At 36.5% G+C, this 25,820-nt stretch overlaps 2 protein-coding genes across 3 annotated transcripts; one reads left to right on the forward strand and one right to left on the reverse strand.

Annotated features, from left to right (window-relative positions):
- On the forward strand, positions 1 to 1,323 carry LOC131440421 (holocytochrome c-type synthase). Of its 2 annotated transcripts, none has more exons than XM_058611690.1 (3): positions 1 to 171; positions 263 to 518; positions 579 to 1,323. In XM_058611690.1, the coding sequence occupies exons 2-3, from the start codon at positions 282 to 284 to the stop codon at positions 1,170 to 1,172; spliced, it is 831 nt and encodes a 276-aa protein (XP_058467673.1). In that variant the 5' UTR covers positions 1 to 171; positions 263 to 281; the 3' UTR covers positions 1,173 to 1,323. The 2 variants fall into 2 exon arrangements, with proteins under 2 accessions (XP_058467673.1, XP_058467672.1); XM_058611689.1 differs by having other exon boundaries at positions 2 to 171; positions 280 to 518.
- A 129-nt stretch (positions 1,324 to 1,452) lies between these two features.
- LOC131440414 (uncharacterized) lies at positions 1,453 to 14,730 on the reverse strand. Its single transcript, XM_058611682.1, has 4 exons — positions 13,965 to 14,730; positions 2,885 to 3,301; positions 2,169 to 2,814; positions 1,453 to 2,109 (listed from the first exon to the last, which is right to left on the reverse strand). The coding sequence occupies exons 1-4, from the start codon at positions 14,109 to 14,111 to the stop codon at positions 1,724 to 1,726; spliced, it is 1,596 nt and encodes a 531-aa protein (XP_058467665.1). The 5' UTR covers positions 14,112 to 14,730; the 3' UTR covers positions 1,453 to 1,723.
- Between the last annotated feature and the right edge of the window lie 11,090 nt (positions 14,731 to 25,820).

Here is a 25,820-nt window from a genome sequence, read left to right on the forward strand (position 1 = left end):
TGGCAACCCTGCACGAATGTGTCAGGCACGATCACACGAGTAAAATGTAAAAGAAAACATCGATTCTATCGCGGAAAACTGGAATTTTTGGGCTAGCTCTTTGACAAAATTTTTCAGATTTTTGGAAACAAATCGTAAAAATTAGCCAGGTTTGCCTGAGCCTAATAGCAGGTACATGTTAATTAAAATAAAACATTGAATTTATTCTTAAACAAAAATTATGTAATATAACGTCTTGCATTTTGAACTTTAAATCTCCAAGTTGTTCTATATTTGCAGCAATGGGCAATACCGTGTCAGCCGCAGAGTTCATGGCATCCAATATAGTACATGCCGAAGCAGGAGTTCTCCCTAAAGGACATCCTCCCATTAGTAGCAATGATAGTAAATCGGTAGGAATTAGTCCCCCACCAGAATGTCCAATGCATCAGAAACAGCTACCACCTAAAGACAAACCGGTTCTAGTATCAGAGTGTCCTGTGAAACATGATGAATCCGATATTAATCCGCTTAATATGGTAGGACCCGTAAACTTCTCTCCAGTGACGTTCTAAACGAAAATCTATTGTTATTTTTAGATGCCACCAATGAATCAGAATCCAGCGCCGGATCAACCATTTCCACTTCCCAAAGAACGTCAAGTCTCAACTATCCCGAAAGTAACTGAAGATGGGCGCCAGGAATTCTGGGTTTACCCCAGCCAGCAGATGTTTTGGAATGCTATGCTTCGTAAGGGTTGGCGTTGGCAAAAAGATGACATTCAACCAAAGGACATGGACGATATCATTAAAATTCACAATGCCAACAATGAACAGGCATGGCAAGAAGTACTGAAATGGGAGGCGTTGCATGCACGTGAATGTGGCAATCCCAAATTGAAAAGTTTTGGTGGTAAAGCAACAGAATACAGTCCTCGAGCGCGCATTCGCAGCTGGATGGGCTATGAATTGCCATTTGATAGGCATGACTGGATAGTGGACCGCTGCGGCAAAGATGTACGCTACATTATCGATTACTACGATGGCGGCATGGTCGATGATAAGTACAAGTTTGCACTACTCGATGTAAGACCTGCGATGGATTCTGTAGATAATGTTTGGGACCGAATGACGGTCGCCTATATGCGGTGGAAATATCAATTCGAAGGTAAGATTAAGGAATTAACCAGTTAAAGAGACACCGGAAAAAACTGTGAAAACGTATCTCGATATCAAATGTTGATCAATTTAAAGCAATTTAGTGATGCCATAATTTGACGATTCGAATTAAAATAAAATTATTATCCTAACAGAACCATACAAAGTTAGCATCATTGAAGTAAAATATGAATAAAAATTTAATCATCCGTAGTTTATCACTGATCCAATCAGTTTGAGCTCAATAGTTCCCTAGAAATGTTGTGCTAGCATCCAACTGATATAAGGTTCTTTCGATTGATGACCAAAAACACTATTATTTATTACTGTTTATTAAGTTTGGCAATTTACACAAAGAGGCCTAAATATACTTACCAATTATGTTTAGCTCATAATGCGCTCCGTCGCCTTAAGTTTATTCATAATCGTAGATCTTACAAGCTAGTCTTCTTGCTTAAAACCCCTAGGATCCTGCGCTCACGTTGCTACACAATTTAAAAATATATATAATATATATTTTAGGGTTGAGAATATCCGCACTGATTTCTTAAACCTAATGTTTCCATTGTTTTGCTGTCATTTTGCTTCTATTCGTTAGTCGAATGGAGAACTACGTGGGGACGAATAATTTCTTCAATGTCCATTGGCATATCGTCCTTGCCTACGTCATCATCGACGACGACACCGCCAACCACGGCCGCATGGTGTACATCAGCATCCACGACGGTTGTTACCAGTTGATCGCTACCGCTACTGTTCTGCTGAACAAAGTCCACAATCTCTGCCGTAGACAAATGATCTAGTGACGAGCTATGACTGACCGCAGTGCTCGTGACGGAGTCGAGATTACCTATTGTGTTACTGGTTCCTACGGACGAGGAAGCGCCACCACCAGTAACGGTAGCCGTGGCTGCATTACCCAGTGTCGCACCGACTACCGAGTGTGTATTGATACTGTTGCTGCTGCTGCCACCTGCAAGATATGTTACTTTTTACAACCTTATCATATTTGAAACTGCACAGGAAACTTACCGACTGCAGCCGTGAGTGTAATTTGCTGCAGTTCAGTGCCAGCATGCAAACTTTCTTCACCATCGGAACCCATGAGAACGCCATCGCTGCCGTTAGTCGGCTTGCCAGATATCATTCGATCGCGCAACGATGGTTCGTGATTGTGCGGATTGCCGACTTCCTTTACTTTTTGATAGTCCTCGGTAATATGCAGAATTGCCTGGCATCCTTTACGCCCATTCCAAGCGCATTTCCATGATGCAATTCCGTTGCGAATCTTCTGCTGTGTACGGAAGCGATAGCCATTGAAAATCAGAAACGTCTGGTAGCCATCCTTCGTAACGAGCTGATAGTGATGACGCTTCTGGCTTTCAACATCGACCAGCCAACCGTCGCCTACAAGGATGTCGTTAGAAATTTTTCTTTTGCTAGGTTGATCCTTTGTTTTGCGCTTCTTGCTAGCACCACTTGATGTGGTGTTTGTGCCGGATGTTCCAGGAGTTTTCGTTGGTTGAGAAACAACTGTTTGTTGTTGCTGTACCTGAGGCTGCTGCTGCGGTTGTTGCTGTTGCGGTGGAGTGGGCATCGGCGGCTTAGTATCTTGCGGTGGATTATCCGTTACTGACACTGGAAGTCCATGGTTGTGTTGTCCGATTTCCGCTACAACCTAGAGAATGAGCATGAAAGAATTCACGTTAACTAACAGGATATCCAATATCGCATGATTCGTTACAAACCTGAACATTTTCGTCAACCTGAATCATTGCCGGGCATTGAATGTCACTGCCGGATGCCACGCAAATCCAAATACCAAGTTGGTCGGGAGAAGCAGTAAACAATTGTTTCTTAAATTCGATAATGTTCCCGTTGAGCGGTGCTCCGCCCTCTATACTGATACGATGTTCGAGTGTCATCTGTTGATCTTCGATTGTGGCTAAATCCTGGGAAGCTCCGTTACTACCATTACTGTTGGATACCTCCTCTTCCGGTTGCATGTTGACCACGTTGTAAATTGCGGTCTGGTCGACCGCTTTTCGCTTCTCGCGTAGTAGTGCGTCGTTTTCCTTGCATTTTTCCTTGTAATCGTAAAACTCCTCCACCGAAGTAACGCACTTGGCGCATATGTACGAGTTGTAGTCATCGTCGAATGTTATCTAGATAATTAAAACGTTACATCAGTCATATGTGAAGCTGAATACAGAACACTACCTTTGGTGTTTATGCAATGTCAAAAATGAACCAAACAAAATCTTCTCTCTGGTTGGCGTCACCTCACGTGAGATGACACAGGAACTAGACTTTATGCAAAGTAGTTTTTCGTTTATAGTAAAAAGGTCTTTCAGGGTTGTTACGAAAAATTTGGAAATCAAAACGCGCGAATAATCTGCATAAGTTTGTCATATAAACACAATTAATAATTCCGCATACAACACGTCACTTTGAGAAACCCCATGAAAACGATTTCATTTTAATTTTCCCATCTTTTTCGATGTCCTTAGTAAATATATATTCTCTGATATACGGAAAATGTAAAAGGGAAAATAAAATTGCCCACAATTTAGTGTTTTTGAAAGAAGTTCAACAGATTTCAGCGAAGACATTTTTTTTCGGTTCAAGATCGGTAAGAAGAATCATAAAGTAGACCACATTAGGATGATCTGATTTAATCTTTATAATTTCAGTTTCATTTATTTATCGCCTCCTGTTTGGCTTTTGTTTTCTAAGTCAGCGCCTTCTCTTGTTGTATGATTTTACTCTGAATGTCAAACTTGCTCTCCAGTAGGTATAAAACCACCTCATCTTTGGCATCAATTACAGTCATTAAAATGGGATATGGGTCAAATTATGAAATTTTCTGTACCGATCGTAGCTCCCATAACAGTTCGAAGAGCATAGGAGGCGGAATGCTCATCGCGGTTCACCGTCGTTTAAAAGCTCAACTGGTTGAGAGCACACCGGGACGTTGCGTCGAGCAGGTGTGGGTTCGTGTTCAGCTGGCTGATTTCTCGCTTTTCATTTGCGTGATTTACATTTCTCCGGATGGTTCTATAACATTTCCCCGAAAACCATTCTCCAGAACATAAAAAACCGAAGCTTTTTCCCCAGAAATTTATTGCCCAGAAAGTACTAATCTCCAGAAATACAAGAAAGTAAGATATCCAGAAAAAAAAATCCCAGAATATACCAAAGTCCAGAAAACCATACACTCGAATGCATTAGTCGCTAAAACAGTATTATTGGTATAATATCGTTTGGCATGATGGTTATGTGGCATAATAGTTATTTGGCATAACAGATCAACATGCCGCTTAATAGAATTTGTTCTAATTTACTGCGATTTTGAAAGGTCTAATGCGGCTACGCCTCATCGTTTTTAATAACCTGCTGTCCGACCTCGCTGCCGCTCGTTCGGACTTAACTGAGGGATAGCCCCTAGCTTTGGGTAATCCGGCAAACGCACGCAACTAGACAGAGGTGATTTCTGCGGGGGCGCTGCCCCCCCCCCGCAGTGGCCGACGCTTCCGTCGGCGGGTCGTCGGCGCACTCGCGGCCTTCGGGCGTCTCGAACTAATCATCTATGACGAACAGAATATTGTGTAAGCATTAAATAAAATAATTATATAAAATGGTAGTGTGCTATTTACTAGCCTTTATCACTAGACCGAATTAACGACGAAAGGTTAGCTTGCTACTATAAACTATATGCAGAAACAAATACCCAATTGAAAACCCTGTTTTAATCCACCTAGTGGTGTAATGATGCCTTTCTCATATCAATCATACTATCATATATAATACTGTGGTATTCTTCAAAATAATTTTCTTTGATTCTTAAAAGAATAACCGAAATCGGTTTGTTTGACCGCCTACTGATAAAAACTATCAGGTCGATTTAGAAAATTGTTTAAGGTTTTCCCCATTTTCAGTGATGGTATACAATTTTTAACCCACTTTACCCTATATTTCCGGATGCGGAAGTCGGATCCGCATGAAATACAGGAATTACGTATGGGACTACAGGATCTTTCATTTAAACCTAAGTTTGTGAAAATCGGTCGCGCCATTTATGAGAACATGAGTTAGAACACATATTTTCTTTTTTTTGCACATTTTACCCCATATCTCCCGAACCGGCAGTCAGATCGAAATAATATTCAGGAAATTTTTATGGGACCTCAAGACCTTTCATTTGAATCTAAGTTTGTGAAATTCGGTTCAGTCATCTCTGAGAAAAGTTAGTGCAACAAAGCATCGTATCGAACGCAGTTTACTCGACCCTCGCCGATGGCCCGCCAACCGAACGGTTCGAAACAGATTGCTTCGCCGAACACCGAGCACAGAACACCTTCGCATTAACCGAGGAAATAATTTTCGAACCTATCGCATGCTTACGCTCGGTGAACCTTTTTGAGTAAATTTGCAGAAGTATCGGCGTTCGATTCGCAATTTACCACCACTGCCTACTGCTAATGACTATCGATTTCTGTAGTTTTGAGTCTAGTTTAGAACATTTTTTATGGTTTTTGTTTCGCCGCTTTAAGGGACGGTGTACAATATTTAACACATTTTACCCTAAAACTCCGGAACCAGAAAACGGATCCGGATGGAATTCCCAAATTCCGTATGGGATCACGAGACCATTTTCATTTTTTCTAAGTTTGTGGAAATTGGTCAAACCACCTGAGAAAAGTGAGTGAGATCCATTTTGGAATATATGACCACTACTTCAGGTGCTTCCGGAACCGGAAACCGTGAACCAGGGTAGGTGAAATTGGTCTGTTTTCTGCTTACTGGTATTAGCTACCGATGGGTTTAAGTTTAGGCCCGTTTAGAATTTTTTTACGGATTTTGTTTCACCGCTATAAGTGACGATGTAAATTTGTTAACACACTTTACACACTAAGATTCAATTCCGTTGTTCGGTAATTTTTTTGACGAAAACTTTCGGTAATCGATAGAAATTACCGATATTTTGGTATATGAACGTCATTTTACAAAAATTACGCAAATTTTTACCGGACGATCAGATTCTGTAAATAGATATACAATTCATACGGTAAATCTGAATAGTCGCCGAGTACGGTAAAACCCATACCGTCCGTATGGTAAAATATTATTCCAATAACCGAACTTCTGTAAATACTGATTGTCGTGAAAACTAACTGTCAAACAGTTGATCAAATTTTCAGTAAATGTCTTTTTATTAATCAAATCAAAATCTTGTAGAGTTCATCGAATGGATTGAGGTACAGGTGCTGAAGTTTTTAAAACATTAGAACCACTAAAAACTTTTTGTTTCCTTATAGGCAAAACATAATTTTGTATCACTTATCCACTTGCTGCCTACACAAATCGTTCAAGGGTAATTTCTGGTGGACTCGACGGATTGTGCAGTGTTTTAGAAGGTGCTCATAATTCCGGTCAGCCGGAACATTTGACCCTTTTTTCGTGGAATAAAACCAAAGCAGGTTGGAATTTTCTCCATTCGTTTTGTGAATATGTGTAGTTTTCTAAAATCCGTTTTACATTGCATGATATGTGTTGAAAATTCGGCAAAAAGTTACCGATTTTAAGTTGATTTTTCAAGTGATTGTATACCCTTTTTAAATGAGAAAGGCAAAATTGCATACTTTGAAAATTCGCATAAAAAATCTCATAATATTCAAAGTTCGCATCAAAACTCCGCATAACTTTGAAAATTCAGATATAAAATCCACACAAAAAATCGCATAAAGAGACTTGAGTGTAGGACAAGCATTTCGGCTTGACGTTCTATTACTGAAGTATTTTTAAACGCCTTAATGTTATTTTAAATTGCCTTTAATTTATTCAGACGTCCGCTTGTGTTGATAAAAACTGTCTGTAACATTCCCTGCATTATTCATAGATTAGCATTTTGCATCTGATCCTTAATTAATTCGACGTATAAAGAAAGATACGTTTTATGTGTAAAAATAAACGGTTTGGGAATACATAATTGTTTAATTCTCATTATTAGTGTATTATGTTGCAACGTCTATAGGAAAAATATTCAAATGTATTCAATATCATGCTATGTCCCAAGAGTGTGATTGGCTGGTTACGAATACTGAATATTTGGATATGAATGATAAGAAATAGGGCATTGGCTGTAAACTATAGTATTGGTAAGATCGGAAAATGTTGAACTGAATACGCGTCGATTAATTAGACATTTACAAGAGACCGAAAGTTCTTATGTAATGTTTGAATCCATCTGATGCAAACATTACATCGAGGCGGGGTCGGTCGATGGAACGATGACTACGGAACACGATTTGCTCTGTATATGAAATGAGTAATCCGAATTCGATGGAGTTAGCACCTCCCTGAGCCCTGGTCTGAAGTTTTTTGCACACACATGGAAACACCTTTTTCTGTAAACCGTTGCCAGACTTGAATGGTGCATGAGATAGGTTAAACACATACACCCATGGATATCTTGTTTGGTAGCTGGAAGAAAAAGTTGCGACAGTATGTCAAAGCTAACTGATCTCCATATGATGACAGTTGAGTAACATTGAATTCTATTTAATTGAAACTGAATGTGGCAGTAAAATTCACACTCTAAAACACACAAAATTCTCTAACGTACCAAATGGACAGCATTCATTTCTTCATTCGCTTATGTTTCAATCGAAACTCAGTTTAACTAAAGATAAACTCAAGATTACAATGTCCCATACGATCCATTGAAAATGTTGGGTCAGTAATCGTGAACCAGTAGGCTCAGTAATAATGTAATTTTATTATCCCTTTGTTATTATGCGCCGACTAACTCCAGCAAAATGCCATGGAAACAATACAAGTTGGAGAGGAAGCAAACATATGCTTACATGCAGAGCATCATTTTTTTAAAAATAACTATTTATTGGAATATGAGTTAAAATTAAATTATTAAGATTTAAATTGAGTGTTCAGACACAAGTGGTGACTTTTCAGCCCTATTATATATATGATTTGGTTGTTATCATGAGGACATCATTTGCTTCCTCAATTCTGAGATTTTTGTGTAGGGAAAATTATAAACCTACCTGTATTGTGTAATGGGGAAAAGGAACTTATATACTAATACAGAGAGCGAATCGATTCAATTGAAGATTGCATCGATTATTGTCGAAATTTGCTTATAATATTATGTGACATTACATCTAATGGTTCTATATTTGTGAGTCTGTGTAACTCATTTGTACTAAACCAGGGAGGACGCTTCAAAATCATTTTCAGAATTTTATTCTGAATCCTTTGAAGCGTTTTCTTCCTGGTGGAACAACAACTTGACCAAATTGGTACTGCATAAAGCATGGCTGGTCTGAAAATTTGTTTATAAATTAACAATTTGTTTTTTTTAGACAGAGCTTAGAATTTCTGTTTATAAGAGGATATAAACATTTAATATATTTATTACACTTCGCCTGGATTCCTTCAATGTGATCCTTGAAAATGAGTTTTTTGTCATACGTTAAACCTAAGTATTTAGCTTGATCAGACCATGTCAATTCCAAGCCATTCAATTTGAGAATGTGATTATTGTTTGGTTTAAGAAAAGAAGCTCTTGGCTTATGAGAAAGATAATTAATTGCGTTTTTGCTGCATTTGGTTTAATTTTCCATTTTGACAGAAAATCACTGAAAATATTTAAACTTCTTTGTAGGCGACTGCAGATCACTCTTAGATTTCTACCTGTGGCTAACAGACTTGTGTCGTCACAGAATAGCGATTTCTGACAACCAACGGGTAGATTTGGAAGATCAGAAGTGAAAATATTATACAAGATTGGAGCTACGCTCGAATCCTACGGAACACCGGCTCGTACGGGTAGCAATTCAGATTTACAATTCTGATAGCTAACCTGAAGAGAACTATCAGTTAAATAAGTTTGAATCATTTTGATCAAATAAATAGGAAACTGGAAATCAGACATTTTTGCTATTAAACCTTTGTGCAAAATACTGTCGAATGCTTTTTCTATGTCTAGAAGAGCAACTCCAGTGGATAGCCCAGAAGATTTATTTGCTTTTATCATGTTCGTTACTCTTACAAGTTGATGAGTAGTTGAATGTTCATGACGAAATCTGAACTGCTCTGGTAAAAAAATTGAATTTTCATTTATATGAAACATCATTCTCAACAAGACAATTTTTTCAAAAAGTTTACTAATAGAAGAAAGTAAGCTAATTGGTCGATAACTTGATGTTTCTGCTGGGTTTTTATCAGGTTTGAGGGTAGGAATTACTTTAGCGTTTTTTCATCTCTTTGGATAGTAAGCTAATGAAAAACACTTGTTGAAAATTTTAACGAGGAGTCTCAAGGCAACATCGGGAAGATTTTTAATAAAAATAATCAAAATTCCATCATTACCAGGAGCATTCATGTTTTTGAGTTTCCTAATAATTGACTTATTTCATCAAAATTCGTCTCAATAATGTCATCTTGTGATAACACTTGGGTTGAAATATGATCATATTTCAGTGAGACTTCATTTTCCATAGGACTCACAACGTTCAAATTAAAATTTTGGACACTCTCGAGCTGCTGAGCAAGTTTTTGGGCTTTTTCGCCATTTGTAAGAAGTATTTGATTTCCTTTGAGAGCAGGAATTGGTTTCTGAGGTTTCTTAAGAACCTTAGAAAGTTTCCAGAAAGGTTTAGAATATGGTTTAATTTGTTGAACTACTTTAGCGAAATTTTCATTTAGCAAAAGAGTAAATCTATGTTTAATTTCTGTTTTGTAAATCCTTAACCATGTTTTTCATAGCAGGATCACGAGAACGTTGATATTGTCGTCGACGAACATTCTTCAACCGAATGAGCAGTTGAAGATTGTCATCGATGATAGGAGAATTTAATTTAGTTTGAGCTTTGGGAACTGAAAGATTTCTAGCTTCGATAATGTAATGATTCAAATTATCAATTGCTGTGTCGATGTCCGCAGAATTTTCTAAAATAGTTTTATGATCCACATGATTTTCAATGTGAGATCTGTAATCCAACCAATTAGCTCTATGATAGTTGAATGTAGAACTAATTGGATTAATTATAGCTTCGTTGGAAAGTCTGAATGTTACAGGAAGATGATCTGAGTCAAAGTCAGCATGTGTAATCGGTTCACTACAAATGTGACTTTGATCTGTTAGAACCAGATCAATTGTCTCACGGAAGAGAAACAAGTCGGATTACTGGGATGAAGAATTGTGAAGTAACAAGCTGAGAGTTGATTATGAAGTATTTTACCATTACTGTTATTTTGCCTACAATTCCACTGGACATGCTTAGCATTTAAGTCCCCTATTACGAAAAATTTCGATCGATATCTTGTGAGTTTTTGCAAATCGCCTTTAAAGAAATTCAATTTTCGCCGGTGCATTGAAATGACAAATATGCTCCAGCGATGAAATAAATTCCATGAATGGTTTCAACTACGATTCCCAAGCTTTCAATAACTTTAGTATTGAAAGAAGGTAAAATTCGATGTTTAATTTGCCGTTGGACAAAAATGGCAACTCCACCACCCATTCCAGTAAACCGGTCAAATCGACGAACCACATAATGTGGATTACTTTTCAATTTGACATTTGATTTAAGAAAAGTTTCTATCACAATAGCAATATGAATTTTGTGAACTTTGATAAAATTATACAAAGATCGAGCATTCCAATTTAAAATATTCAAATAATTATTTAACATCACTGTTAAATTTGAAATTCTCTCTCTCTCTCTCTCTCTCTCTCTCTCTCTCTCTCTATATATATATATATATATATATATATATATATATATATATATATATATATATATATATATATATATATATATATATATATATATATATATATATATATATATATATATATATATAATATTATTTGCAAATTGCCATCCGATTTGAAATGAGACTTTTACTTCCGGGAGAAAAGTAGAAAGCTCAGTACGGAATGCTTTGAAGTCGGAAATCATCACCGTCACTGGTGGCATAGATTGATGTTTCTTCTCAGAACGACAAGCGTCCATTTTGGGAATTTTTGAAGAATTTTCTTCTATGTCGCTACAATCGGATTCAGGAAGAATCTCGTAAATATTGTTAGACGGCATAGAATCAACGGAAGGGAAATCCGTCCGTTGTCTTTTCTTTTTACATTCAGATTCTATAAGAGCAAATTCAGCAGCTGCAAGATTCATATGGGTGGTCTATAATGTAAATGAAACTGAAACAAACGTATCCCCAGCAATCCGTTTTAGTTTTATTTATTCGACCAGTTCTACTGTCAAATTTAAAACTGGTATACATTGCCGTTCTATTTTTTCTATATTTGAAACACAGATAAAACGCTGCTGGGCTGCCAGTTTATTTTGTTATAATTTCTAGATTTAAATTTTAAAACTGACATAAATTATGCATCTAGAACTAGAACACTCCTGAATATGCCCTAAGATCGTGAATGTTATTAGAAAAATGTTGAATAACGGATTGTGATTTATTCTGTATTGAATTATTTTTAGCCTTAGGCTTGTTGCCTTTCCGGTTGGACGCAGGCATTTTTGAAATGAATGAAATTAAATTAACTAGGCTAAATTAGTGTTCGATTAGACTCCTAGTTTGGAAAAGTCTTCATAAAGACTGATTTTGTGGTAGTCTTAATAAAGACTGATTAGTTCGATTTGAATAGCTAGCCGTAAAAAGGCTGATTAATTTCTTAGTCACTCTAATATCACTCTTTGTATAGCCTTGAGAACTGGCTGACTAATTGTTAGTCTTTAAAAAGACTGTTAGTGATTCAGGTAGCCTTGAAAAAGACTGAAGCCTTGAATCAATGAAACTCTAGGTAGCCAGAAAAAATTTCCAGGAGCCAAGAGCTGGAAGCGTGTGGTGCGAACGACTGTTCAACACCGACTACAGAGCATTATGATTTCTTGCTTCAACTGACTAATGCTTTATGGGATGAGACAATAAAAAACTAAAGCAATTCTAAGTAATTTTTATTTTCTTACTTTAAGAATCACTGGATATGCAGCAAAATTGCGTTCTTTCTGTAACATGATACTTTTTCGAACATTGGCGAAGTTGCGACGCATGTAGCGTGTTCCTATTCAAATTATACATGAGAAATCGCAGACCACTCTATCTTGAGTTTATCTTTGGTTTAACCATTGCCAGTTGTTCACTTGAAATGACAATTATTTCTTTCAATTGAATGAGAGAGCGTCTCTCAAATGAGGTTCACGTAAACATTTGAATTGGTTCTAGCCAATAGATAATGAGGTAGACTACTTGGCACTTTAAACTGAGCAAGCAAAACTTCAAATGAGTAGGTACGGTTATGCAACTGACGATGAATTCTGGGAAACTCATTAAGGTATAGCAACAAATGAATGAGATGGAATATGCTGACAGTGAATGGCAATATATTTCATATATTTTCATTTCCGAAAAACTCTATCCGAAAACTGAGGTGTTTCATGAATATTGTTAACATAAGACATAAATTTTGGAACCTATTCCTCACATCCAGTTCGAACCATTGCTTTTGGCATTAACGAACGATGTACGTGTTTAAGAAATATCCATGAATATCATTATATCGAAGTGTTTTTTTGCGAACTACATCCATTTACGATCCTCCGATTCGAGTCCAATATAGACGACCACCGACTACGAAAATCATTAGTTAGAGTGAGGTCTGTGGTCTCTATTCGATCAATTGAATTCAAGAATAATATGAAATTAGGGCCATTCGCTTCGAGTTTTCGTTTCGCTATAACAGTAGTATTGAACAATTTTCGAACTACTTAGAGCCGAAGCTAAGATATTGTTTTCGATTTTATCACAACTCATTGATTGAAATAAAAAATGTCATGGTGACTCCACTAATGAGATGACTATTGGTACAATAGCCCCATTTGACATCTGCACATCCGCACACAGCGCAAAGTCGACTTGTGTAAGGAGGTTCATATTGTTCAGAACGGTGCGGTATTTCTTTCACGTTTGATGTGAAGCCTCCCCGTACCGACAGAAATAGAAGTGTTACTGAATCAATTTCACAGTGCGAACCGACGGTCAAAGCCGTCGTCTGTGTTGGAGAATGAAGTTAGGGATTAGCTAGTGAAATCATGTGCTCATTCAAACTGCTTTTTAATAGAATACTATGGAAACACTTGAACGCTGTTTCATTAGAATATATCACACCTTTTTTGAGAACGGCCAATAAACCATCCATCAACATTCACTTTGAAGAGTAATTTCGAATGACTCGGCACTCGCTGAGAGTAAGTTATAATAGTAAACGGCAGAGAAAAGTTTTCTCTTTCGTCTGGTGTTAAATTTAATACTCTGTCTTTCATAGCTCGCTTGCAATTTTTTTCGAATGTGGAAGTTGACAGGTGGCTTATTGGCCGTTCTAAAAAAAACGCGTGATATAAAACTATCAACAAATCACTGTGTTATAAACACACAAAACTATGATAGACGAATCTAACGCGGCAAGTTTTTTTTATTCGACACCCAGTTCCTTATAGTGACGAGTAAGGCATTTTAATGTTAAAATTTTTTATGTTAATTTTGATCTTCTGCAGAACGGTTATATCGAAATAGAGCTCATAGCTTGCTCGTATATGAAAAATCTCTAACCGAGAACACAGCTCAGCAATTTCGTGTAACTGTTAATGTTGCTAGTATTATACATACATGGAACAAGCCGAAAACTAATGCCTAATCTACTTAGTGCTGAAAGTTATAAATTATTTTCCAGGATGATTCCAACGACGGGTTTAAAGAAAAAATAACAATACATCTACTCACGGCCACGGTAAGACAGTCCATAATCTTGATTAGCAGAGATTCGTTGTCATTTCCAGCTCCCGGGAAGATTTCGTACAGCTCGACGCCTTGTGTGAAGCATAGCCGACAGAATGGTAGTTCTGTCGTTTGCAATTGCAGTTGTTCCATTGTGGTACTTGGTTAGTGTAATTCGCGCTACTGGACCGGGGGCTCTAGGGCGGTCTACTTAACCCATTCAATATCTCGTCGTCGGTCGATGCCCTTTTGCTGAATCCGCGAGTCTAAGCGAATACGCCACCTATATTTGCCAGCACATCGACAGCGTCTGCTATGACGAAGAAGGAATTTGAAGAAACACAAAACTTGCGAGGCTTTTTAGGTAAATCTCTTCTCCAGAAATTCTAGCACAAAATCACGAAACTGATGATGGTGGCCTCGAAAACGAAGCTCCTTCGAATAACAAAAAAAAAGTCACATCTAGTCACTGCACACTATTTTCGTGGCCCACTCACTCTTCCTCCTACAGCAAAACTAGCTGAATGAATAGTTCACGAATTTGCTGCTGGCCAGGCAGGACCCTTTTTTCTTTTTTGAAAATATTATCGATTTTTGGCGTGTTTACAAACACAAATATTCATGTCAAAAATAAACTGCTTCTGCACAGCGCTTCGCTTTCAATTTTTTATTGACTTGGCTGTACAGATCGGAATGGAACGTTCTTTCATTCACTCTTTTTGGCTTGTGTTGGCAGCAGCTTGGGTGCAGATCGTGAAGCCATTCGTGGTTTAGTAATTGACAGACGAACACTGACAGCAAATTTTTGAGCTAACTTTCGAGGGGTCGTGCAGTGTACGAATTTGGTAATTATGTAATAAAACGGATCTAATGATGCACTGCTAAAAATCAACAACTTTTCTCAAAAGTGTTTCTCTACATGAATTTCATATTTCTAGTCGCACTAAACAATCAAGCATGCTCCATTTGTGTTTCAAAAGTTTAACGCATAAATATAAAGTATGTCGTCATATGACATATGCGCATGTCATCTTATTTGAATCTTAAGAGCAAATTCAGCAGGTAGAAGCTTTATATGGAAGATCTATAATAGAACTGAAGCTAGAACAAAGTATCCCCAGCAAGCCGTTTCAGTTTTGTTTATTCGAACAGTTCTTCTGTCAAATTTAAAACAGGCATACGATGCCGTTCTATTTTTTTCTATATTTAAAACAGGAGTAAAACACTGCTGGGGTTGCCAGTTTTTCTTGTTATAAAATCCAGATTTAAATTTTAAAACTGGTATAAATTATGCATCTAGAACTAGAACACTACTGAATATGCCCTAAGTGTGGACATGTTGGTGTCGAATGCTTTGAACATAAGACTAAAGTGTGTAACTTTATGACTTAGATCAATGTCATAACATGTCAGTTTTAAGTGTCGCCGTACCGATGTTTATATGTTTTTTCAATAATCTTTATATTCTCTGACAATTGCGATAATACTAAGTGCAAAAATATGAATAAGAAGTCTAAAATGTCTGCAAAAGTATTCGTGCAACTGATTGCTACTGATGTTTCGATTTGCTTTTACTGGGAAAGTAATGAGAATGTTCGTGATTGCATCAAAACAGTAGGAAAATAAGGTAAATTTGCTTGCTGTTTTATTTTTGTTTCGATGACCCATACGATGTGTTTGTGTTTTCAAACAATGAAATTGTGGATCGTCAAACAACATCACACTGCACGACAAGGATTTTCGTCAGTATTCAAAAACATAAATAACCTATATAGAATATTTCTGTGGAATAAATCATATTTAACGTGTTATTTGCAGCCTAATTTTTAATTGATGACATTCCAACAACAAATCAGCATGTATTTAATAAGAAAATGTATTTTTCATGATACTTAAGCCTAAAATTGTTGAAATCTAAGAAATTTCATCAGTTTAAATGTATTTTTGCTGACAATTAAGTTTCAAGTGACAAGCCAATTGAATCATAAGAGTAAAACATTTGGAATATATCTGCTGTTTAATTTATGGAATTCAAATGTCATATCTATAGGTTTTAATATGATTCCATTTAAATAAGATTTAAAGAGATTTACACTTGCATTTTTAGTGTCGAGCCCAATGTGTCGATTTTTATCAGTGTGAGCGTTTTCACTAATGCATTCTCACTTACTGCATGCTCAGGAGAGTTTTTTAGGGCATATTCAGTAGTGTTCTAGTTCTAGATGCATAATTTATGTCAGTTACAAAATTTAAATCTGAATTTTATAACAAGAAAAACTGGCAGCCCCAGCAGTGTTTTACTAGTTTTTCAAATATACAAAAAAAAAAGAACGGCATCGTAGACCAGTTTTAAAATTGACAGAAGAACTGGTCGAATAAATAAAACTAGAACGGCTTGCTGGGGATACGTTTGTTCCAGTTTATGTTCTATTATAGATCTTCCATATAGAACTTCTAGCAGCTGAATTAGCTCTTGGCTCTACAAACAAAAAAATGTTTCTATTGCGAAAGCTATAAATTTAAAGGGCCACTTTACACGAGACAATATTATTGTCAATACAAGGAGTATTGACATCACTTTTGATCGTGTATGTAAGAAGTGTCGGAATAACAAAAATGAAACACGAGGTTTAACAACGACAAGATATATTTGTTCTTACTCCTTCTACTACTAGTGTGCTAATGAATAAAACTATAGAAAGAAATGGTTAGCTGGCTCAACACTAGTGTTGCCAGTTATTCATAATTGTTACAGTGTAATGGAAACTTCATTGGATTGACGAAAATATTGTCAAAAAATCAAAACTGCTTATCAATCCGACAATATTTTCTCTCCAGAGAGAAACGGTCAAATATGTGCAATAGCGGCCATTACACGAGAATTATTTTTGTCACTGTTAATGATCACTAAGTAATGATGTATTTCAAATTTGATATAAAACTCGTAATTACTGCACCATACACGTTCATTAAAATGATATTATTTTTTAGTAATGACATTTTTAATGACTCGTGTAAGGGCCGCTATGACCTCTTCTCTCAATAAACTCTGACTCAAGTTATCAAACCAATTGAATTTATGGTGTTGACAATACTTTGGATTGACAATAATATTGTCACGTGTAAGGGCCGCTTAAGGCTGCAGACAGAATGAACGTGAGAAGCTGGGCCAAGCAGGTGATTGACATTAGCGGGAAGCATACTAGCAGCAAATCAAAGGGAGCCTGTCAGAGTGAAAGCAAGAAATCTGCTCAGATTTCACTCTACACGCAGAGACAAATATTGTAAATGTAGCCACAGATAACAGATGAACAGGCTCGAACAAAAAATTTCAAATACCTGTGTAAATTTTAAATTTGCTGTACGTTGGGCTCACTACTGCCACCTACTCGACTGTTCGCCACGGTCACAGCCTCAATATTTCAAAACGTTCCTCTACCTTCCAGAACGATAACAAAGGTTATTTTTCTATAGCACAAATTTTCTTGCCACAGCAGTTGGAAAACCGAAAATTGTGAAAAAAGTGTTATGATATTAGTATCAATGCAAACCAGTTCATTTAAACAACTACACACTGATGGAACGTTTTGAAAGATCGCGGCGAACAGTGGAGTAGGTAGCAGTAGTGTTTCCAACGTATAGCAAATTTGAAATTTACACAGGATTTTGAAAAATTTAGTTCGAGCCTGTATATCTGTAATCAGTAGCTGAAGTAATAAAAGTGGTTATTACAACTGTTATTCAGTTATATAATCCCATGAAAACTAGAACAGCTTGATAGAAACTTTGAACGATTTTTTCATTAAGTTAGCTTGCATCAAAGACATCATATTAACAAGATATCCAGCTCTCACATTTTCCGAACAAATCATTGGCAACATCCTTTTTTGCGAGCATGTCGCCACCAGGCGAGTCCGCATCGAATCTCATACATAGAAGTAGGGGAGAGAAATGTCAAATTCGTGCGCGCCAAAATAGTAGGGCTGCGCACTCATACAATTGACATGATATGTTGAATGTGATGCCGTGCGATGGCGTTGCTGAACTGAAGATTAAGATCGCTCCAAGCTGACAGGGTCTGCTTGCATAGATCTTCTTAAATCTGGTCTAGATATGTTGGTGTGAAATAAACAATATATCTATTTACTTTGCCAATTGAATTCACGCAACGTTCTTTCAAATTGAATGTATCGAATAGTATCGTGGAGTGCGATGAAAGACGCAGATTGTAGTGCTGCTATTGGTAATGATTCTTTTTCCACATAATGTCGAATGGCAATAGCACATGATTCGCTTAACGTATGTGTTGCTATAGAAACATTCTTTTTCGAAAACGGTGGAAGTTGAACCACAGACTAACAGACATGACAGTATGAGTAAATTCTTTTAAAAATAATTTTTCGTGATGCACTAGTTCCACCTATATTGTACTGCGCGAACTATTTACTATCGGTACACCCCTTGTGTTATGTGAAAGTTTTTTTACTAGTTGGTTTCCCCTCGTTTGTCAACACCGATCAGCTGCTTGCAGGGATGCCTGACTTCATCAACATATTTGAGAATGAATCGACACAATAAATTATTGGATTACGATGATAATACATTTAACTTTTTCGCGAAGATAACCATTTATTTGACTCAACGTTGTTCATCAAGACTATTTTTTATTGTGTTGGTAGTTTTCACCCGAAATTAAATGGCGGCAGACCAGAAGCAAGTAAATATTGTAACAAAACGGGTTCGATTTTGTATTCCGTTGGAGGATGAGAAGTAGGCACAATTATGTATATAGTTTTGGCAATATGTATTAAACCTGTATCCTGCATGAAATTCGCATGGACGTAAACAAATCAATACATTACAGGTAATTCTGTATGAATGGCAACTCTGTTGGTAAATGAAAAAATAAACACAGTCTAGATGACAGACAGGATGTTTTTGATAGGGTAACGTGGCGCCATCATGACACATGTGAGTACTGTCCCAAATAAAGGAATATTCGAAATGACCGTTAAAATGATTGAAGAATCTAATTTGAGTGTCCTGTCTGTTAGTCTGTGGTTGAACCAAACACAAATAATAATACCCCTAAGTCCCATGCAAACGAACCGCCAATGTTTGGTTCACAGCCTGAACAAGTAAGCCTAGCAAATTACTCCCTTTCATTGCGATAGTTTGAAAATGTGGAAGGAGATCGTTTCTGGAAACGCTTTATGCTAGTTGCTACGGTGCAAAACAAACTTGTTTATCGTTGCTGTATTAAACCGCAACAATCAGTCTAAATATCACAGGCACTAGCACAAAAGATGAAAAATGAACACAAACACCCACGAATCTACAAATATCAATACAGCTAGTAGTATATTCATGGTGGCTTAACCATTCTAGATTATTGTTTAACTTACATTTTGCTTGTGATCTTGATTATCAGATAAAAACGGTTTGTTTATTTATTTTTCACTATAATAAACAGTAACTATGGTGAACTTGTTCTTACCCTTCAGTGTTGCTAGTTTTATAGGAAACTCGTTAAAGTACATTGTCACTCTGACAGTGTATCATGACAGTGTACCGCACGATGCAAAATGTGTCCTTGAAAATTTGTCGAAGTATTCCGTATTATAATTTGTATTTGGTTGAATGGCCTTATAAACACAGACTAACAGACAGGACACTCAAATTAGATTCTTCAATCATTTTAACGGTCATTTCGAATATTCCTTTATTTGGGACAGTACTCACATGTGTCATGATGGCGCCACGTTACCCTGTCAAAAACATACTGTCTGTCATCTAGACTGTTTTTTTTTTCATTTACCAACAGAGTTGCCATTCATACAAAATTACCTGTAATGTATTGATTTGTATACGTCCATGCGAATTTCATGCAAGATACATATTTAATACATATTGCCAAAACTATATACATAATTGTGCCTACTTCTCATCCTCCAACGCAATACAAAATCGAACCCGTTTTGTTACAATATTTACTTGCTTCTGGTCTGCCGCCACTTAATTTCGGGTGCAAACTACAAACACAATAAAAAAATAGTCTAGATGAACAACGTTGAGTCAAACAAATGGTAACCTTTCAACATCGCGAAAAAGTTAAATATATTATCAACGTAATCCAATAGTTTATTGTGACGATTCATTTTCAAATATTATGATGAAATCAGGCATCCCTGCAATCAGCTGATCGGTGTTGACAAACGAGGGGAAACCAACTAGTAAAAAAACTTGTACATAACACAAGGGGTGTACAGATAGTAAATAGTTCGCGCAGTACAATATAGGTGGAACTAGTGCATCACGAAAAATTATTTTTATAAGAAATTAATCATACTGTCATGTCTGTTAGTCTGTGTTATAAACGCAATGTGGATGCCACATCAAATTCAAAAAGAAACCTGATGTGGTGAAATGAGGCTATCTGGTCTTCGAATACAGCGTTGTACTTATCAAGTGCATTTCGTGCATTTTTTAACAAATGGGGTGGATCAAACATAACGACTGTCAACTTGTATTATTGGGTGTTCAGTAGTTACGCCAGCTTCACAAATTATTTTCTGATTTGCTGTAGACTTCTCCATCACCAAAGCTATCGGTATGAGTCCCGTATCACGAATAGCAATAATACTTTTTCTTGTGAGCTTCATTTGAATTTCACTTCCAAGGGTATTGTGAGCAAGAAAATATCCAACAGGCTGAAGATAAAATTCATGGAATTAAAATTAAAACAAAACAATTTGTATAAATGATTATTTTACATACTGTGAACTTTACAACTATTAATCGAAAACGATCTTCTCAATAACACACGTCATAAATCTCCAAACATGCGTATTTTGTAATCTTTTTATCTTTTAATTGACTCTGCCCAACGTCTTCTCTTTGGTCTAAAAAGATAACTATTGATAGTAATTGATAGAGTTAGAAATGAAGTGTTTTTTTGAAATGTGGTGTGTGACTAAAGAGTACCTAACGTATTTAGTCGTATCAATGAAAACGCAAGGAATTAATAGCGTTTGTAGGAGTATTTGGTATCATTGGATGATCTTTTAACGACTCGGATAAAGATAAGAGAACCATAGATTTAATCTTGATTTGCAAAATTAGTAGTATTGTTCTTCAAGATTCAGTAGAATACCTTATTTCACGTTCATTGTTCATTGAAATGTGTTGAACTACTTCTAATCCTTATATTGATGAAAAGAGAAAAATTATATTTATACTAAACCATAGTAACTAATCCCCATAATTGTTTTAGAAATGTCAAGAAAGGCTAGCTGTGAATTTCATCTTAGATGAATGGGATTAACCTCAGCCAATTCCCCGGTGAAGTTATTATACAAACGTTACAAGTGAAATACGTTTGCTTCGATTGATTATTTTTAATCGACGATTATTAGTTTGTATAGATACAAAAAGCTAATGACGAACGGACTTAAGCTTAAACTTAAGGATTTTAATAGTTTTCTTTTAATTTTGTATACGTTTCCATGTTTTAGTTTTATTTCACGATTCGCTGTCATCGTTGAACGTGTTTTTATGGTTCACATTCATCGATATATTTTTCAGCGTGTTGTCATTGGAAACTTGTTGAACCTGGTCATATATATAGAGTAACTTGTAGCCTCAAAACCGTCTGTTTTACTGGTTAATACTTCGGGAAGCTCGTTCTTGATGGTGGTTTTCTGTAATGAAGGTAACTCTGTGGCAATTTGTTCATCATCCTGAATTTCTTCTTTAACAATAATGTCATGAAAACAATCAGATGATAAAAACTGTATTGAGTTTTCAGCTTTGAGATTGATTTTTAATAATATATGATAATTATCGCTATGGCACACTATTGGCAATAAAGAGTCTGTGAGAATCTGATCATTATTGAGTTTCTCATTTTCAGTGTACTTCTGATCCCACAATTTTATTTCAGGGTTTTGTTCCATGTTTTCGAAAATCATTTTTGGTGTAGTATCTTTACTTCTGTTTACAAACCCCTTACAGGTTAGCGGTACCGCACCAAAAGTCAATCTATAATTTATATTATTCTATTAGAATATGTACCGGAACTAACATATTTTTCCTACCAATATTTTTGAATGCAGTTGGTGCAAAATGATTAGAGCAGATTTTTCTCATTCGAAAAGCTTCTACTCCGTTCGATTCAAAAATATGAGTTGCTTCGGGAGAGCAACATGCTTTTACCCACAAGGAACACCTAAGAAATTTTAATAAAATAATTAAATTCAATAGCAGAACAATCACGACGATTTGACATGTGATATTAAGCTACACAAAAACAAATTGACGTGATTGAAATCTGACCCCTGGAACACATAATGGCAAGCAAATTGACGTGATTGAAATCTGACCCCTGGAACACATAATGGCGATCGCGGCGACATCTGCAAGTGTTCGCCGCACTGAAGAGCAAATTTTACACACAGCCCATGTGAGCATGTATATCTGTTTTCTGTGTTTGATAGACGAATCGTTAACTTGCTTTAAACGAACTGGATTTCCTGCGAATGAAAAACTGTCGTTTGCAGATATGACCATTTGAAATGCTCATCAACTGACAGAATCACACTGTTTACTTTCTTTTTCGACTATATCTGCGTTATTATACAAACGTTCGTTACACATCACGCGTTTTTTTTTATAACGGCCAATAAGCCACTTGTCAACTTCCACTTTCGAAAGAAATTTCAGGCGAGCTTTGAAAAATAGAGTATTAAATTTAACACCAGATGAAAGAGAAAACTTTTCTCTGCCGTTCAATATTATAACTTACTCTCAGCGAGTGCCGATTCATTCGAAATTACTTTTCAAAGTGAATGTTGATGGATGGTTTATTGGCCGTTATAAAAAATGCGATATTTGGTACTGCTAGAATCATGGGAATATTGTCTTTCATTCTACACTAATATTTTGCACTCAAAATAATAATCATGTTATAGTTACGTGAAAAGTTATGTGAATATTTTCTACCCTACTTTTCACGTAGGTTTTAATAGACTGGCATTTAAAAGCTGTTTAATGCATAATCCAGTAAAAGTTACGTGTTTCATAGGTAAAATGTAATGTACTGCTCATATCACATTTATCTATCAGTTCATATCAAATTTCAGATTTGATTTGATTTCAGATTTTTATATAAATCTACAAAATGAAAAATAAAACATTTATTCTAGAAAATAAGCATAGAATTTTAAATAAAAATAAAAAGCAAAATGAAAATAAAAAGCAACTAATAACGCCGTGAGATCTCTAATCGACAAGCCTCCAGAAATCGTTATGTTGTCACTTCCATCCAACCGAAGCCGAAGTCGAGATCCGAGAACTCCCACAACACTACCGATGCAGGTTGAGGTCCCATTACATGGGTCCAGTGTCTCTAGTTTCATACCTATTATGTCCGAAACAATTATTATCTGTAAAGAACTTTTCGGGTGTTTCGGTAGTTGTTAAATAAAACATGTTGTTTGCTTGAAGTCCAATCGAAGAAGAGACCGGGTCTTTCTCAGACCATACTTTTATCTTTTATTTTCAGGTAGTCATTGTCGTAAACACACTAATTGAATGTTACATAATATCTAGATAAATAGTTCATAGTAAAGCGCAGTTACACTGAAAGAATTTAATATTCTGAACGCTGATACAACAGCTCTTCCCCCTTAAGGAGATATTACAAAATTCACAATCTGAATACATTTAACCATTATAATCATTGAACTAAGAATTCACAATTACAATTATATATCTGTACCATCTAATGAATTGTTTCCATTTTGATTCTTGCTTCGGTGAGTACACCTTCCTATTTGTTTCCGTCATGGCTGTCCCAATGAACTCCGAAACATCGTTAGCGTTTTGTACAGTCACAGACAGTTGCTGTGTCAAAGGTGAAAGCATCCACCCTCCCTTCAGTCGGCCCCACATACTAGTTAATCTATTAGTTGTTCGAAGAACCATTACCACACTCCTTTCCTCATGAGTTGGGTAATATCTCTTCACTTTTATGTCACCAATATTTGTGACAATCGTTGAACGAAGCCTTGAAAACCTATAAAAGATCCAACCAAGCAAACAAATATTCAATTGAATTAAATTGGAATTGTCCTTAGCCAGTTAGCTGCAATGCTTTGTCATATTCCGAAAAAGCTCGGCAATACTCATCAAAAGAAATCCACTGTCTACACTAAGAAAAAGACGCCACTGAACAAAATGGCGTTCTACATACAAAAAAATCGTCACTTCGGCTTTGTCACTGAATGTTGAGTACTTCCTTTCCTCTGTCGAACAACTATTGAACACTCACCAATTTCCTGATCGGAACTTTTTCCGCTACCAATGGAAAGAAAAATTAAACTAGTGTTTCTGACGTCGCAATAAAAGTGATCGAAGCAATGAAACACTTCCAATTCGAACAATAATTCGTACACTTATTAACTTTCTGGCTGGAACCTTTTCCGTTACCAATAAAAAAAAATTCACAGCCACTGCCGTTGAAAACGAAAACTCATGCCACTATATCCTCTTCTGACACACAGAGTATGGCCGTTTCATAAATATTCCTCACACGTCGAAAATCTTTACTCGCAGCTTACAACCATACACGCGCAATAAAAAACACTTTTTCTCGTCGCCACTTATTATGTCCGAAACAATTATTATCTGTAAAGAACTTTTCGGGTGTTTCGGTAGTTGTTAAATAAAACATGTTGTTTGCTTGAAGTCCAATCGAAGAAGAGACCGGCTCTTTCTCAGACCATACTTTTATCTTTTATTTTCAGGTAGTCATTGTCGTAAACACACTAATTGAATGTTACATAATATCTAGATAAATAGTTCATAGTAAAGCGCAGTTACACTGAAAGAATTTAATATTCTGAACGCTGATACAACAATACCGATTTTGAATTCGTTGTTCGGTGGACCAACGGTCTGTTTGAAGCATTCGGCAGGAGCGGGCACACTTCCGGACCCACGCAGGCACTCGGTCCAGTCGAACACATGGAAACTTTCATACTGGAATGAACCGATCGATGTAGTAAAAAATTGCTATTAAATAACATTTCTCGCAAATATTTACACTACTCACACTTTGAGGGCCACTGTTCGCCATTTTCAAAATCGAGTTTTTCACACTGGAAATTCACGTAGATTGTTTGACGTTTGGTCAATTCACGTAAACCTTATGTGATGACTCTATTCATTTTAGAGGCTGTTCGTATAACATTCATTTTCGTCACTTAAAATATTCAATTTGACATTTGAAACCAGTTTACGTGATTTTTCAAGTGAATCAAACGTGAATTTTTATTTGAGTGTGTAAGTACGCGAAGATTAAATGGCAATCCGTAGTATGCCGACCCGATCGATCCGAACCCTCTGGCATCGACTAGTTTTCTGTGTAGTTCAGCTATAGCCGCAGCAGAAAAAAAGTCAATGCCGGAGAGCTCGGATCTGTCGGGTCGGCGTAATGCGGATAGCCCTCAAGGAGATATTAACAAAAGAGAAAGTAAACAAAGAGAAACTCTCATTGGTTCACGACGTAAAATACACTGGTGGCGTTGTAAGACAGGTTTGGTTGTGTTGGTAATTTTCTCACGAAATTAAGTATGGCGCGCCGGGATTCAAGCATGTAAACATAAACAAATGACCATTTCAGATCGGGATTTCACTTCTAAGTTACTCCAGTTGTCGCGCAGCCTGGCGAATCTTTGGCACTAATTGAAAATCTGGACATTTTTTCTTCAAGGGCTTGCAAGGTAACGTCGAAATATATAAAATTTTACACACATCCGATTCTGTTCATTTCGTTGGAGGAAGGATTTGGCGGATCGCACT

This window comes from Malaya genurostris, chromosome 1, assembly GCF_030247185.1.
Source record: "Malaya genurostris strain Urasoe2022 chromosome 1, Malgen_1.1, whole genome shotgun sequence".
Lineage (NCBI taxonomy): Eukaryota > Metazoa > Arthropoda > Insecta > Diptera > Culicidae > Malaya > Malaya genurostris.

Excerpts from the sequence above, each read along its gene's own strand:
- LOC131440421 (XM_058611690.1), top strand. The coding sequence starts at position 282 with ATGGGCAATACCGTGTCAGCCGCAGAGTTCATGGCATCCAATATAGTA. Across the intron at positions 519-578 it reads ATATTAATCCGCTTAATATG|ATGCCACCAATGAATCAGAA; the intron begins GTAGGACCCGTA and ends TGTTATTTTTAG.
- LOC131440414 (XM_058611682.1), bottom strand. The coding sequence starts at position 14,111 with ATGGAACAACTGCAATTGCAAACGACAGAACTACCATTCTGTCGGCTA. Across the intron at positions 2,815-2,884 it reads AGGTTGACGAAAATGTTCAG|GTTGTAGCGGAAATCGGACA; the intron begins GTTTGTAACGAA and ends CTCATTCTCTAG. Across the intron at positions 2,110-2,168 it reads TACACTCACGGCTGCAGTCG|GTGGCAGCAGCAGCAACAGT; the intron begins GTAAGTTTCCTG and ends CATATCTTGCAG.